We start from the raw sequence: 12937 nt of genomic DNA on the forward strand, positions 1-12937 counted from the left end.
GTGACGTGACGCAACGCCACGAGCCACCGTCACCTCCAGCGAGAGGTCGGCCCGACTAAGAGGTTAAGAGGTTTAGGGAGATTTTAGGGAGATTGTGAAACTGCTGCCTCGTGTAAACAGTCACTGAACAGTGGGGTCTCTGTGTTGAAGCTCCGTTCCGTCTCGCTGACGACCTTAAACCCTCGGAGGCCGCCGGGATTGAAGAGCCCTTCGTTTCCAAAAGCGAACAGAATCCCCATCTTGGTCCCGGTTACCTCTTGTTGTCTGCGGCCGCCGGGGGGGGGCTGGGCGGCTCCTTCCAGTGGATCTCGTACTTGTCCTCCATCATGCTGTCGCTGAGCGAGATGAGGTAGCGCTCCATGATGAGCAGGCGCCGGCGAAGGCGTTGGGCCGACAGCGTGCTCTTGGCCATCTGAGCCGAGAGCCTCTGCTGGTCGTCAACCAGCACCAGCAGGCAGTCCTTCAACTCGCTCTCATCTGCACACACAAGGAAAGACTAAACCATCACAAACGTGTGACGCACAATCGAAAATGAACTGTTTTAAAATACTCCGATATACTTAAAAGCGAGATAGATGCATAGGAGTTTTACATTGACATTTGAAATACAAATCTTTCACTCTTTTTGGCCGTTGTGCTTGAAGCAGATATTTCTTCAAATATCAAGATAATATACGTAGAATTTGGTATGTTGGTTGGTCCACCGGGTCGGACATATTACTGCATTTAAAAGAATCCAATGTGTATATTTAATTCATTTTTATGATGCGCCAGATATTCTAAAGACATGTATAGAAGGATCTGTTTGAAATACATGCCTGATTTTTATAAATATATATATATATATATATGTGTGTGTGTGTGTAGCAGCGCTGCAGGAAAGATGAGATGAGCCAAAATAGCGGCTCAGAAGTCCACTTAAGCTTCGTGTAAGCCAGACTGGCCCGGGTTCGGGTCAGCTGTGCTCGGCTGTCAGAGCAGATGCGTCCCCGGTCTAACTATTTTTCGTACATCATTAGCGTGGCTCGGGAGTAGGTTGAGCAAGAGAACCACCGCAAACCTGAAGGCCTGAAAACCTCTTTGTAAAATATCTATTGAAAGAGAAAAAGATTCCCCCGGTCACTTCAGGGTTCTGATTTAAAAACCGTGACTCATTTCTTTTTGGTGTCGTACGGTACTCATGTGAACACACTGCTGTGATCCAAGAGGTTAAATCACTGTTTTTCTAATTGAGTCTGGTGTGTTTCTAGAGAATAAGGACAACAGCTTCAGTTCCGTTTGACTAAAATACATGTACTACTACTGTAGTGAAACAAGGAACCTCGGGCCATGGCGCCGCTCACCGTCCACGTGGACTCTCCTCCCAGCACCCCCTGCTTATCTGCCACTGCCAGGACCCTGTCCCACCCCGGGGGGGGGGACGCAACCCTCTGCTGGAGATTACACCCCGACGGGTAAAAATAACCACTCAGACCTGCGACTCTTCATTCGGAGTTTTCCACGTCTCGCGCGCCAGAAAAAAAACACGCGCGCACGTCAGCGGGGACGTGACGGACACGAGGGCGATAAACAGAGAGGACGGACACGCGTCCACACGCGCTCCGTATCATCGTATCTCGTCAACATGTGTTGTTGTGAAACCAGTCTGCGGTCGGCACGGTGTTAGTTACCCTACTTGGAAACAGACGAGCATGAAAGATCAGGAGAGCGGAGCAGCATTGCTATGACTCACCAAAAACATACTAAACATAACAAAGCAGCAGCACAGTACTACTAGTACTAGTAGTAGTAGTAGTAGTAGTAGTAGTAGTAGTAGTAGTCTCACCTGGCTGCCGGCCCCAGTCCCACGTCTCGATGATGGAGAGGTGAGCCGACGTCCCCTCCTCCTCTTTCTTCTCCTTGTCGTTGGGCTCGTCTTTCTTCTGAGCTCCGAAGCAGTCGGTGCAGTCCTCTGAAACGACCGCAAAGGGGAATTCTGATTCATCCGGCGCAGGCAGCGAGGACGGGGTGGCGACCCGCCTCCGGGGCCGACGCGGAGCGAGCGAACGGCGCGGCGGCGAGCGTACCTGGGTGAGCGGACTCCTCTCCGTTGAACGTTATCTCCTTGTCCTTCACCATTTCGTTCCACATCTCGCACAGTCCCTCGGCGGAGAAGGCCCGCTGAGTCAGCAAACGCACAAATCAGCACATTTGGAAAAGTCAGACTTTGCTTTGATCAGTGTGCACTTGCACCTCTGTGTGTTCAGGTCGGAGTACACACAGCCAGGGTAATCGCACATTCTAATCCCTTTATGACCACTGTGCTCAGCCTGATTTAGAGCTACTTTGTCGCTCATGCATTTTCTCTTCTCGTTATTACTTATGTGTATTTTAATCCTCTTTGAGGCGTCTTTCTAGCAGAAAAGCGCTCACAGGGCTCTAAAGACCAGCATCGCCCATTTGCGTCTCGTCATCTCTGCATTGGTTGTCTGAGACGATAAAAGCTCAACATTGAGTCTCCGTTTCCACAGACAGGCTTTTATTTCTTCTTTGCTGTACAAAGTCTGTCTGTCTTATAAAGCTCAGGATGGACAGAGAACTCAAACAAACTTCTCCTCCATTAACTAACTTTACTTAGTTGGCACTTTTAGGGGGAAAAAAAACAGAACTTCCTCCACCTGGAGGAATCTGAATAACTTGGCTCAGAAATGCAACCCCCTCAATCACAGAGCAAACACAGAGCAAAACAGCTGCTTTGTTGTCACCGATTGAGGACACGTGTGCTGCAATGCGTTGCTTCAGGAAAAGAACACTCACACGAGGAAAGCCGACTCTTGCTTTCAAGGATCCAATGTCTTAAAATGTCAAAAACAAGTTAGCTCACAGATGACACCGGACACACAACGCTGAAGCCTCGGACACGGCGGACGGAAACCTCAAAACCCTTTCCCAATTCCAACTTTCAGTCCAGAGCAGAAGGCTCGTCTACTAGAAGGAGACGGTGGATCCTGAGTGCTCATAATTACAACCTACATGGGTTGTTTTCACAACACAGATGCCTTTCTTTCTCTAAATGACTTTTCCCCTAAGTGACTAATATCTCTGACTACATCTCTTTGCACAAAGCAGAAAAACCAATAATCATCCGTGAGAGCGGCCTGAAGCAGATGAGTGCGATGTGATCCGTTTGGTGGGTTCGTCCGGCTCAAACATACCAGTATTCTGGATGTATATATATATACATACACACCACTTCCTATGCTGCAAACCAGATGCAACACAATCAGACAGAAAACCGAAAACAAAAAGCTTCTAAAAGTCAACTTAAGAGAAGATGAAAAATAGGGTAAAACATCTCCACTTCTCATCGGAGAAAGCTTTTATTTTCATATGTCTCCTTCCTTTACGATAACACACCTGTAGGTCCATGGTCAGCCATTTGTCGTGAAACCTCAGCTGAGCGTCGAGGGTAAAAGACGGAGAAGGCATCTTCCCCTCCTTCCCCTCTTCTCCTGGCTGCAGACGCAGCCAACCTGCAGCAGAAAGAGATAAAAGGACGATGAGCACCAGAAGACACATTTACAATGTCACGATGCAATGACACAAATCTATCAATGGCTGACATTATAAATACAAATGCTTCTGACTTGGGCTTCACGCCACTCAATATTACGCTGTAGGTCACTCATGATGGAGTGAGGCTTCTTTGCTGTGAACCTGGAAGTAATAATAATAATAATAATAATAATACAAACTAATGGGGTTACGTTACTTGCGTGTGGATATGTGGGAATCATGCAGTCGTTCCCTGATTAAGCCGATGGCAAGGTGATGAAAGGATAGAGATGTTTATATACTTGCATTTAGAAAAAAGGCATCTTTGGTCAAACTCCTGGGAAGAACATGCTGGGTTAAATGTTTCTCCTCAGTGTGCACATAATGTAATTCATTAATTACACACATACAAAGTATTAATAAACCAGGATAAATCACTTTATCGTGAGTGAGGTTGGAGCCTGTCACTGGGTTATGTTGACTTTATTAGAAAGGTAGTTTAAAACAAATCGTCTGTCAGATGAAGCCAAATAGCCTCAGAAAATCGTGGAAAAATACAGTTTACAAACCACACGAATGAATCCTCACGTGTCAACGTCAGCTCTTTGATTCTCTAACTAACCCGCGTGATCGTTACATCCACATTGGGCTGCTCTGGTTTTTTGAAGGAAGGTTACACTAAATTCTGTACACTCATCTGGACCAAACCAAGGCCGGTACACACGCAGCCGCCCCTCTAAACCACACAATACAATACATACCAACGCTTTGTAGCGTGCAAAGCGTAACGTTACCTTTTGCATTAGCTTAATTCACATAAACGAGATCAAGGCCGAAGATGTAAAACGTAACGTTAGTTAGAGTAGCATTGCATGCTAGCAAGGACACAGTCTGCGTTAACCTTCACGTCGGGGTGTTAACCAGGCTTCGATGCCCGTGATAACGGACACTATTCCCGGCAGGTTAATCACACGCGCACACACGCGCACACACACTGACACGGCATAACTACGCTCATGAACGCACAACGCAGGGTAACCGTCCACGTTAGCTGCGCGGCTAAAGCTAGCTAGCCTGCGAGCGAGCTAGCAAAGCCGACAGCAACGTTCATCACCCGGGCCAACGGTGCCGGAGCTGCCGGGACGCGACGCCGAACCGAAACAAGACGTAATGGCCCGGTAGACGTTAGCTACACCACGGTTGACACGTCGCATTGGTGTAACATTTTTTTTTTATTTATTTACCTGCGGTTGTCTTCTCGAGCTATTCTCGTCCGCTCAGCTGCTTCGCTGCATTAACGAGACGTTCATAATGGACTTGATTGACAGGTCGCCGACGGCACGAGGCATAGAAACCAATTACGTAGACGTCACTGGGAGGTCGGTGCGATTAATCCGCACCGCAGCACCCTGGTGGGGAGAGGTTTCCGAAGCGAGGGGTCGGCCGCCGAGTTTACACCCGCCCACTCGTTCCACCCGGGGTTACAAAAGGTGCGTCTCTTTGGGATTTTGAGGCGGGACATCGAAAGGGGCGGGGTTGTCCTGGAGTGAAGGTAAACCGTCCACCAAGTGGCACGAGGTCCCAGGATGGCTTTATTTCCCAGATGTTTTATTTAGATGAAGGGTAACGTGTTTCATATAGTTTAAGATATATATTGGTTTCATTATATGGAGCAATTGTATGTTTCATAAAGGTTAAGATAGACAGAAACTTTATTTATGCCCAGGGGGGGGATTTGTGTGCAGCAGCACAGTAAATTAAATGAAAAATCCACAATACATACAGTAAAACAAAATAAAATAGCAGAGCAGAACATATTAAATTAAAGTGAGATATGAGTATTTATAGTGGGGTGGGATGTGTATTAAGTTATTACATTAGTTGGTTGTGGAGACGTCGGTTCCATCCAGATGCAGCAGGTAGACGATGGCGTCGTTCCACTCCCACACAAGGCTGGTAAGCAAATTGCAGAGGGTCCAGTGATGATTTCTCCTGCTGCCGAAGGTGAGCCAAGACCAGCCTCCCCATCACCTTCATCACATGGGATGTGCGTTGAAGAGCTGTTGCAGGACAGCTGGATGGCGCACTCTGGAGCTGATGCCATCAGGTCCTTCAGCTTTGCCTTGGTGGAGTCTCTCCAACCTGGCCAGTTGTCACAGAGGGGGGGGGGGGCGAGGGTGGAAGAGCCCTTTGATGTAGAGAGTACTGTGCTTGTGCCGCTCACCAGGGGGGGTTTAGGGGGAGAGGTGTTTAGTGGATTTTTGTGTATTTATTTTACAGATGTTTAATTACAGTGTTACAGTTTTTATTTAAATGCAGTTTCATGTTTCATTTTTATGTTTATTTAATGATTAACGATTAATGAAGTGTATTATTTTCCAATTTATTGTACTTCATATTTCAAAGTAACTAAAAAAGTTAACTAAAAAGTAACTAAAAAACGTACCTCATTATTATTATTATTGATTCACTGAACGTTTGAACATCCCCTGGAATATTTTTAAGTTACATTGAACATGATAATAATATTATCATGGTATTCATTTTATATAGATTTTGTAATCATATTTATTTATATTCTATATTTTTATGCGACCTGTCACTCTGACAGTATTGTTGACGCATGCGCACTGTGCGCGTCCCGTTCGGTGGCTCCACCCACGTGGCTACCCACGTGGCTCCACCTACCAGGGTGCAGCCGGGAGCTCGGTGCGCAGTGTCCCGGTTCCCAGTCCATAACTCCTTAAACCGGACGGCGTACTAATACGAGCACAATAAATCATTCTCACAGGCGGTGAACATGGCTGCTGAGGCGGAACCGGGCCGCGTTTCGTTTCCGGTTTCTGGAGTCGCGATAGCAGTGGTTTCAAGTTTCATCAATGGCTCGACTTTTGTGCTTCAGAAAAAGGGAATATTACGGTCTCGCGACAGAGGTACACAAGTCCTGTATCTTCTGTTTGTGTCTCCTCAAACTGTCAAACACCGAGCGTCTCGTTTTTACGCGAGATTAAACTCTGTTGTTCATTCTATTTATTTATATAGAAGTAATGCCTTAATTATGATGCATTAATCAGAGGTTAATTAATGGAATTATAATAAGTGTTGTTTATTTTATTATATAATTCATTTTACTTTTGAAGTAATTCATTGAAGTTTAAAATGATTGTTATTATTATTCATTTCTGGGTTTTTTTATTTCATTGATTTATTTCTGTATGGCAACAACATTTTTGTCATTTTTTTTGTGTGAGTTACTTCGTCCTGCAAATAGAAGGTTGTTTATGATTAAAGATGTATTTATTCATAGGATAAGTTGCTGCTGTGTTGTGTCCTCAGGGTGCTCGTACCTCACAGATGTGGTGTGGTGGAGCGGCACACTGGCCAGTGAGTACAGCGCCACCCATCGACCCTGATATTTAATGTAGGACCTTTGATAGCTGGACAGTATAGATTCAGTACATTTCAGTATTCTGTAATCCCACTATTTTCTCCTATAGTGACTAGTCGATCTGACATTGGTATTAATCACAGGTAGAAATTCCAGGTAACTTAATTTCTCCAAGTCAAAACACAATTCAAGATATTTCTTAAACCGTTAAGTGTAAGTATAAGTGGTTGTTTTAACATTTACAGTAAAAACTGGACTGCACATGAACCCTTTTTAGAATTGCCAACCATCAATCAACCCCTGAAATCCCGTTCTGAACTCAGTGCATCGTATCTTTACAATGTTACTGAAATGTTTTAATCTCATCAGTGATTATCGGTCAAATTGGGAATTTCCTGGCGTACAACGTGGCCCCGGCTGTGATCGTCACCCCACTGGGAGCCCTTGGAGTGCTGTTTGGGTGAGTCCTGACGTACCCGGAACGCTCGAACCCTGGCGGTGGCGCCCGTGAATAACCGCCCAGTTGTTGTCTTGGCGCCGCAGCGCCGCTTTGGCCTCGCGGCTCCTGGGCGAGCGGTTGAACGTCCTGGGGAAGCTCGGCTGCGTCTTGTGCTGCTGCGGCTCCGTGGTGCTTGTCGTTCACGCCCCCAAAGCCCAGGCCGTCACATCCAGGCGGGAGCTGGAGGCCGGGCTGTCGGACCCAGGTGACCCGGTTTGTTTCACTTGGTTCGATCTGCGGGTGAACAGAACTCATGACCTTTGGCACCATTGCATTGTGCGTTTGTAATACTAATAAGCTTCTCCCCGGTTCCCCATCCCTGAATAAACCCAACGCGGCGTGGTTTCCCTCCTGCAGTGGTTGTGGCGTACGGCCTCCTGCTGGTGCTGGTGCTGCTGGTGCTGATCGCGCGGGCCGCTCCGGCCCACGGCTCGTCCAACATCATGGTGTACGTGGCCATTTGTTCCCTCCTGGGAAGCTTCACCGTGCCCAGCAGCAAAGGACTGGGCCTGGTGGCTCCGGGGGTCCTGGGGGGCGAGCCGGGGGCGCTGCCCCTCTTCCTGGCGCTGCTGGCGACGCTGGCCCTCGGCGTCCTCGTCCAGTTCTTCTTCATCAACAAGGCCCTGGAGAGGTTCAGCGCCAACGTGTTCGAGGCCGTGTACTACGTGGCGTTCACGGCCAGCGCCACCGTGGCCTCGGCCCTGCTCTTCAAGGAGTGGACGGCGCTGACGGCGCCGGGGGCGGCGGCCATGCTGTGCAGCCTGACCACGGTGTGCGTCGGCGTCGTTTTGCTGCGCGTCTCCCAGGAGGCTTCCATCACGCGGAGGACGACAAAGAAGACGGAATGACGAGGATCGAAACCAGCGTTTAAACTGGATTTTTTATCTTCTGGTTTTTATCTTCAGGCATTCCTTATTTAATTTGTATTTTTCTTTACTGGTGCAAAGTGCAGTAAACAAACAGAGGAACGCCGACCTACAAGGATAACAATGATGATGACAGTTCTGACTTTATTTATTATACAGCACCTTTAAAAACGGACAAAGCAGCAAAAACAGAGAAGCTGAATGAACAATAAGAACTGAAAAAAAACACTGGATTCGACTACTAGAAGGGAGTGTTTGTGTGGAACATTTCTTAGTTAATATGTAACTCACTTACACCACTCACAATAAAAAGGGTTTCCTCATCATCAATCATTCTGAGAGCACTTCATTTATCAGCTTCACATGTTTTTATATACTGTGAAAAGCAGAGGCTTTAAAGAGGCTTTAAAGCGTTGTTTGCTGGTTAAATAAGAACTGAGAATAAATGTTTTTTACTTTCCTTCAGGCCCTTTTCTCCTCAGTGTAGATTCACACACACTTTTACTTATTCAGTGTTTGCTTGAATAATTCAGTGTAACTTCAGAAGCGGCCTCTTTTTAGTGTGTGTACACGGCGCCTGGTAACAAGGAGTCAACCACGTTTCATGCCACCCACAGCGAATATAAACTTATACATATAAAACCGCCCAAAATGTGATTCTTTTCTTTATTATAAACACGTTAACAGAATTCCTACTATTAGTCAGAATCGTTTAATCCTCAACAAAGAACATCTGAAATGAAAACATACAAATAAAACTCACCAGAGTATTAAATACAAAGTAATACCAACACTAAGATAAACATAAAAGTAACAACTGAGTAGTAAATGAACAAAAATGTAATTAACTCCTAAATGCAATGTCAAAAAAGTGATATTGGAATATTACTGACAGTATTTTCTTCTTTCTAGATTTTAAAACGAAATGTAATATCAAAACAGAAATATATGAATGTTTTCAAACTCATTCAAACTCATTTATTCTTGATGAGGTGACAGCTTTATCGTTGAGTAACCGCAGCCGCCTCCGTCTTCACTTCCGGTGTGGATTACCTGCGTGGCTGTGGACGCGAACCTGCGGAGCGCTGCTCCGGCTCAGCGGCCACCGCTCCGCTGATAAGCGCGAGGAGAAGCTCGCAGTGCGGCAGTCGTTGGAGCGGACGGAGCGGCAGCTATGCGATGGTTAGCCACGGAACCCGGAAGTAGGCTAGCCGTTGGCTAACATCTAGCGGCTAACGCGTTTGTTCTCGTCGGTGGAGCCGACCGCCACCTCTCGAACAGGTATTAGACTCCGCGGCGTGACGCCCCGAACCCGGGAAACCCGACCGGGGCTCGCATTCTCCACGTTTTTACGCCAACTGACTCGGCTAGCCACCCAGCTAGCCGTCGGGCTAACGCGGCTAACGAGGGTACACCCTCGCAGTCGAAAAGCTCCCGGGGTGATCCACATTGTGCCGCGGTGGAGCCGCCGCGGTGCTGCTTTCCCCGGGGAGCGAGTGCTGACGTGCACCGGTCGGTTAGTCAACAAACTGGGAGGTCTGCTGCGGGTTTATCGGAAGTTCCCAGCGGCCAAATCCGATCGGGTTTGCTCGTCAATTACGCCCCAGAGCTACGGAACTAATTAGCGATGTAGCTCCTGGAGCTAAACACGCTTACAACGAAAGCTTCAAAACGTAACCCTTTAACGTTTAAGTAGCCCCAACGTTTCCAGCTACATTTAATATATATGTATATATATTTATTTATTTATTTATTCACTGTGTAATTATCACCGAGTGGGATTTGTTTGCATATTCAAATTTATACCTTTAAAAAAAATCTTATTTTTATTTTTTCCTCCTTTTTCATTTTAAAGTGGGTGTTATTTTCCATCTTTTATATCATGAGTTTTACCCATTCTCATTTTATTGTATCTTCTATTTTTATGATTAAGCAGGTGTTATTTCCTTAAGGAGTTTTCATTATAGTTGATCAAATTAATAGTTTAATACCAAGTGTGTTATTTTTAATGTGTTTTTAATTTAATTTGTATTTTGACATGGGTGACCTTTTCCGTTTAATGTATTACATTTGATTTTTAATTTTTATTTTCCACCTCGCATGAGGAGAGTTATAGAACTAAATCCTTTTTTATTCTACTTTTTATGCGTTTCTATTTTAATTGTATTCTTCTTAAGACGTTATTCTCCATTCTGTTCTGTTCCGGTTTTCCACCTTTCCTTTATGTGAAAAGCGCTGTAACCTCCCAGGTGTGTCACACCCTGCATTCTCATGTTCGTATTTCTGCGTTGCCTCATCGTGCTGGTTTCCTCCAACGCGTTAAATCGTGGCGTTCCTCTCCCTGGCCGATCGAATCTTTTGTGAACGCCGTCTCCTTCTCAGGCGCCCGGAGTGTGAGTGACCACGACAAGCGCAGCCGGCCTCGCCATGGGTCAGGACAGGGGCAAGTACGACTTCTACCTGGGCCTGGGGTTGGCCGTCAGCTCCAGCATCTTCATCGGGGGCAGCTTCATCCTCAAGAAGAAGGGACTCCTGCGGCTGGCCAGGAAGGGCTCCATGCGGGCAGGTGAGCCACATCGCACCCACCTGAGCTCCGGCGCGCCCTGCTGCCCTTGTGCAACACGAGTCAGCTGATAATGATCTCAGGCCGGTGGCGTCGAACGTGGTTGTTATGCTGGGTGTGGAATAACCACTCGTCCTGTATGCTTAACTCCCGTGATCAAGAGACCAAGTGGTGCTTTTCTGTGATTCTTTATAATGAAACTGGGTTTTATGGATCCGTCGAATGTAATAAACTCTGATTTGACAGCGTTAGAATATACAAATGAATGGTCTTGCAGTATGGTTTTTATTAAAAGTATTTTTTTTTTGTTCAAGACAGTTCTGCATAGTTTACTAGTAAGATTTTTAACGTTGAGCCGACCTACAGGGCAGCGTCTTGTTTACATAGATCAGCTGTTTGCGTGTTATTCAAATGAGTTAAATCAGGTGTGGTTAAATATTTGTTTTGTCTCTTGCTCTCCAGGCCAAGGCGGCCATGCATATCTGAAGGAATGGCTCTGGTGGGCTGGTTTACTGTCCAGTAAGTAACCTCTGTGCTTCATCTAAACATCACGTGACTTTATCTTTAAGACTCCCGGATGCCTTTTGAGCTGCAGATAAACCAAACCCATGTTTGCATTGGAGGCGCCTCCGCTGTGTACTTTGCCCTGATCTCAATGTTGACCCCCCCCCCCCCCTCCCCTCCCCCTTCACAGTGGGAGCCGGTGAAGCGGCCAACTTCGCGGCGTACGCCTTTGCTCCGGCGACCCTGGTGACCCCGCTGGGAGCGCTCAGCGTGCTGGTCAGGTACGTCGAACTCTCCTCTCGCTCGGGGACCCCCCCTCCCCCCCTTTTACCTTTCGTTTTGGTTAACAAGCCGTCCGTTGCCCGCCGCAGCGCCGTGCTGTCCTCGCACTTCCTGACGGAGCGGTTGAACCTGCACGGGAAGCTGGGCTGCCTGCTCAGCATCCTGGGCTCCACCACCATGGTGATCCACGCGCCCAAGGAGGAGGAGATCAGCAGCCTGGAGCACATGGCCGAGAAGCTGGTCGACCCGGGTGAGGAGCCGGGCCCCGGCGCCGCCTTAACCGGTAACCGTGGAGACCAAGCCCTTGAACGCTCCTCCGCTTTCTCCCCCCCCCCCCCCCCCCTCAGGGTTCTTCGTCTTCGCCACCCTGGTCATCATCGTGGCGCTCATCTTCATCTTCGTGGTGGCTCCCCGCCACGGTCAGACCAACATCCTGGTCTACATCACCATCTGCTCGGTGATCGGCGCCCTCTCGGTGTCCTGCGTCAAGGGGCTGGGCATCGCCATCAAGGAGGCGGTCGCCGGCCACAGCGTGGCGAGCAACCCGCTGGCGTGGATCCTGCTTCTGGGCCTGGTGGCGTGCGTGAGCACGCAGATCAACTACCTGAACAAGGCCCTGGACATATTCAACACCTCGCTGGTGACGCCCATCTACTACGTGTTCTTCACCACGTCCGTGCTCAGCTGCTCCGCCATCCTGTTCAAGGAGTGGGGTCACATGGGCGCCGGCGACGTGATCGGCACGCTCAGCGGCTTCCTCACCATCATCGTGGGCATCTTCCTGCTGCACGCCTTCAAGGACGTCAGCGTCAGCCTGGCGTCCCTCGCCGTGTCCATGAGGAAGGAGGAGCGGGCGTCCCCCGCCGCCGCCGCCGCCAACGGCACGGCGTCCCACTACGACCTGCTGCGCGGCGAGTCCCCCGAGGACATGGAGACGGGTCCGCCTTTCGAAAGCGTCTCCAGGAGGAACGGGGCCATGACTTTGTGTGATCATTGAGGAGTTGTTTTGTTTTTAAGCTGCCTGCTGAGGCTACGTTTTGACAATCAACTGTGTGGGGGCGGGGGGGGGGGGGGGCGGGGCTGGGGACGGACCAGCGGATTGTAATTAACGTTTTGATTTGCCTTACTTCTCTCAGACTGACCGGTCATCAGTTGGAACTTAATTCCTCCGTAGCGCTGTAAATACGAGTTGTTTTTTTTTAAAGAAATGTTTTGTTATATCTACATATTCATGCACTGATTACTTTCTATCAACAATGAAGGGTTTAATATATATTCAGTCAGGTCCACCTGACACCATG

The 12937-nt window shown here is 48.0% G+C and overlaps 3 protein-coding genes across 3 annotated transcripts in view; 2 read left to right on the plus strand and 1 right to left on the minus strand.

The window, feature by feature from the left end:
* The window catches only part of herc2 (HECT and RLD domain containing E3 ubiquitin protein ligase 2), a 37296-nt gene extending 31599 nt beyond the window's left edge, over nt 1-5697 (minus strand). The window contains exons 1-5 of the mRNA XM_037468738.2: nt 4779-5697; nt 3397-3512; nt 2067-2160; nt 1826-1951; nt 255-477 (exon numbers count right to left, since the gene is read on the minus strand). Of these exons, the coding sequence (XP_037324635.2) occupies nt 255-477; nt 1826-1951; nt 2067-2160; nt 3397-3468 (515 nt within the window). The 5' untranslated portion in view covers nt 3469-3512; nt 4779-5697. The remainder of the gene's footprint in view (nt 1-254; nt 478-1825; nt 1952-2066; nt 2161-3396; nt 3513-4778) is intronic.
* Nucleotides 5698-6011: 314 nt separating this feature from the next.
* Nucleotides 6012-8617, plus strand: nipa1 (NIPA magnesium transporter 1). Its single transcript, XM_037469770.2, has 5 exons — nt 6012-6467; nt 6871-6918; nt 7292-7382; nt 7466-7626; nt 7779-8617. Exons 1-5 carry the CDS (start codon nt 6335-6337, stop codon nt 8267-8269), a joined length of 924 nt encoding a protein of 307 aa, XP_037325667.1. The 5' UTR covers nt 6012-6334; the 3' UTR covers nt 8270-8617.
* A 719-nt stretch (nt 8618-9336) lies between these two features.
* On the plus strand, nt 9337-12694 carry nipa2 (NIPA magnesium transporter 2). The gene is made up of 6 exons (XM_037469768.2): nt 9337-9568; nt 10670-10853; nt 11313-11369; nt 11545-11635; nt 11726-11886; nt 11984-12694. Exons 2-6 carry the CDS (start codon nt 10715-10717, stop codon nt 12631-12633), a joined length of 1098 nt encoding a protein of 365 aa, XP_037325665.2. The 5' UTR covers nt 9337-9568; nt 10670-10714; the 3' UTR covers nt 12634-12694.
* The last annotated feature ends 243 nt before the right edge of the window (nt 12695-12937 follow it).

The sequence above is a fragment of the Pungitius pungitius genome, chromosome 7 (assembly GCF_949316345.1).
Source record: "Pungitius pungitius chromosome 7, fPunPun2.1, whole genome shotgun sequence".
NCBI classification, from domain to species: Eukaryota; Metazoa; Chordata; class Actinopteri; order Perciformes; family Gasterosteidae; genus Pungitius; species Pungitius pungitius.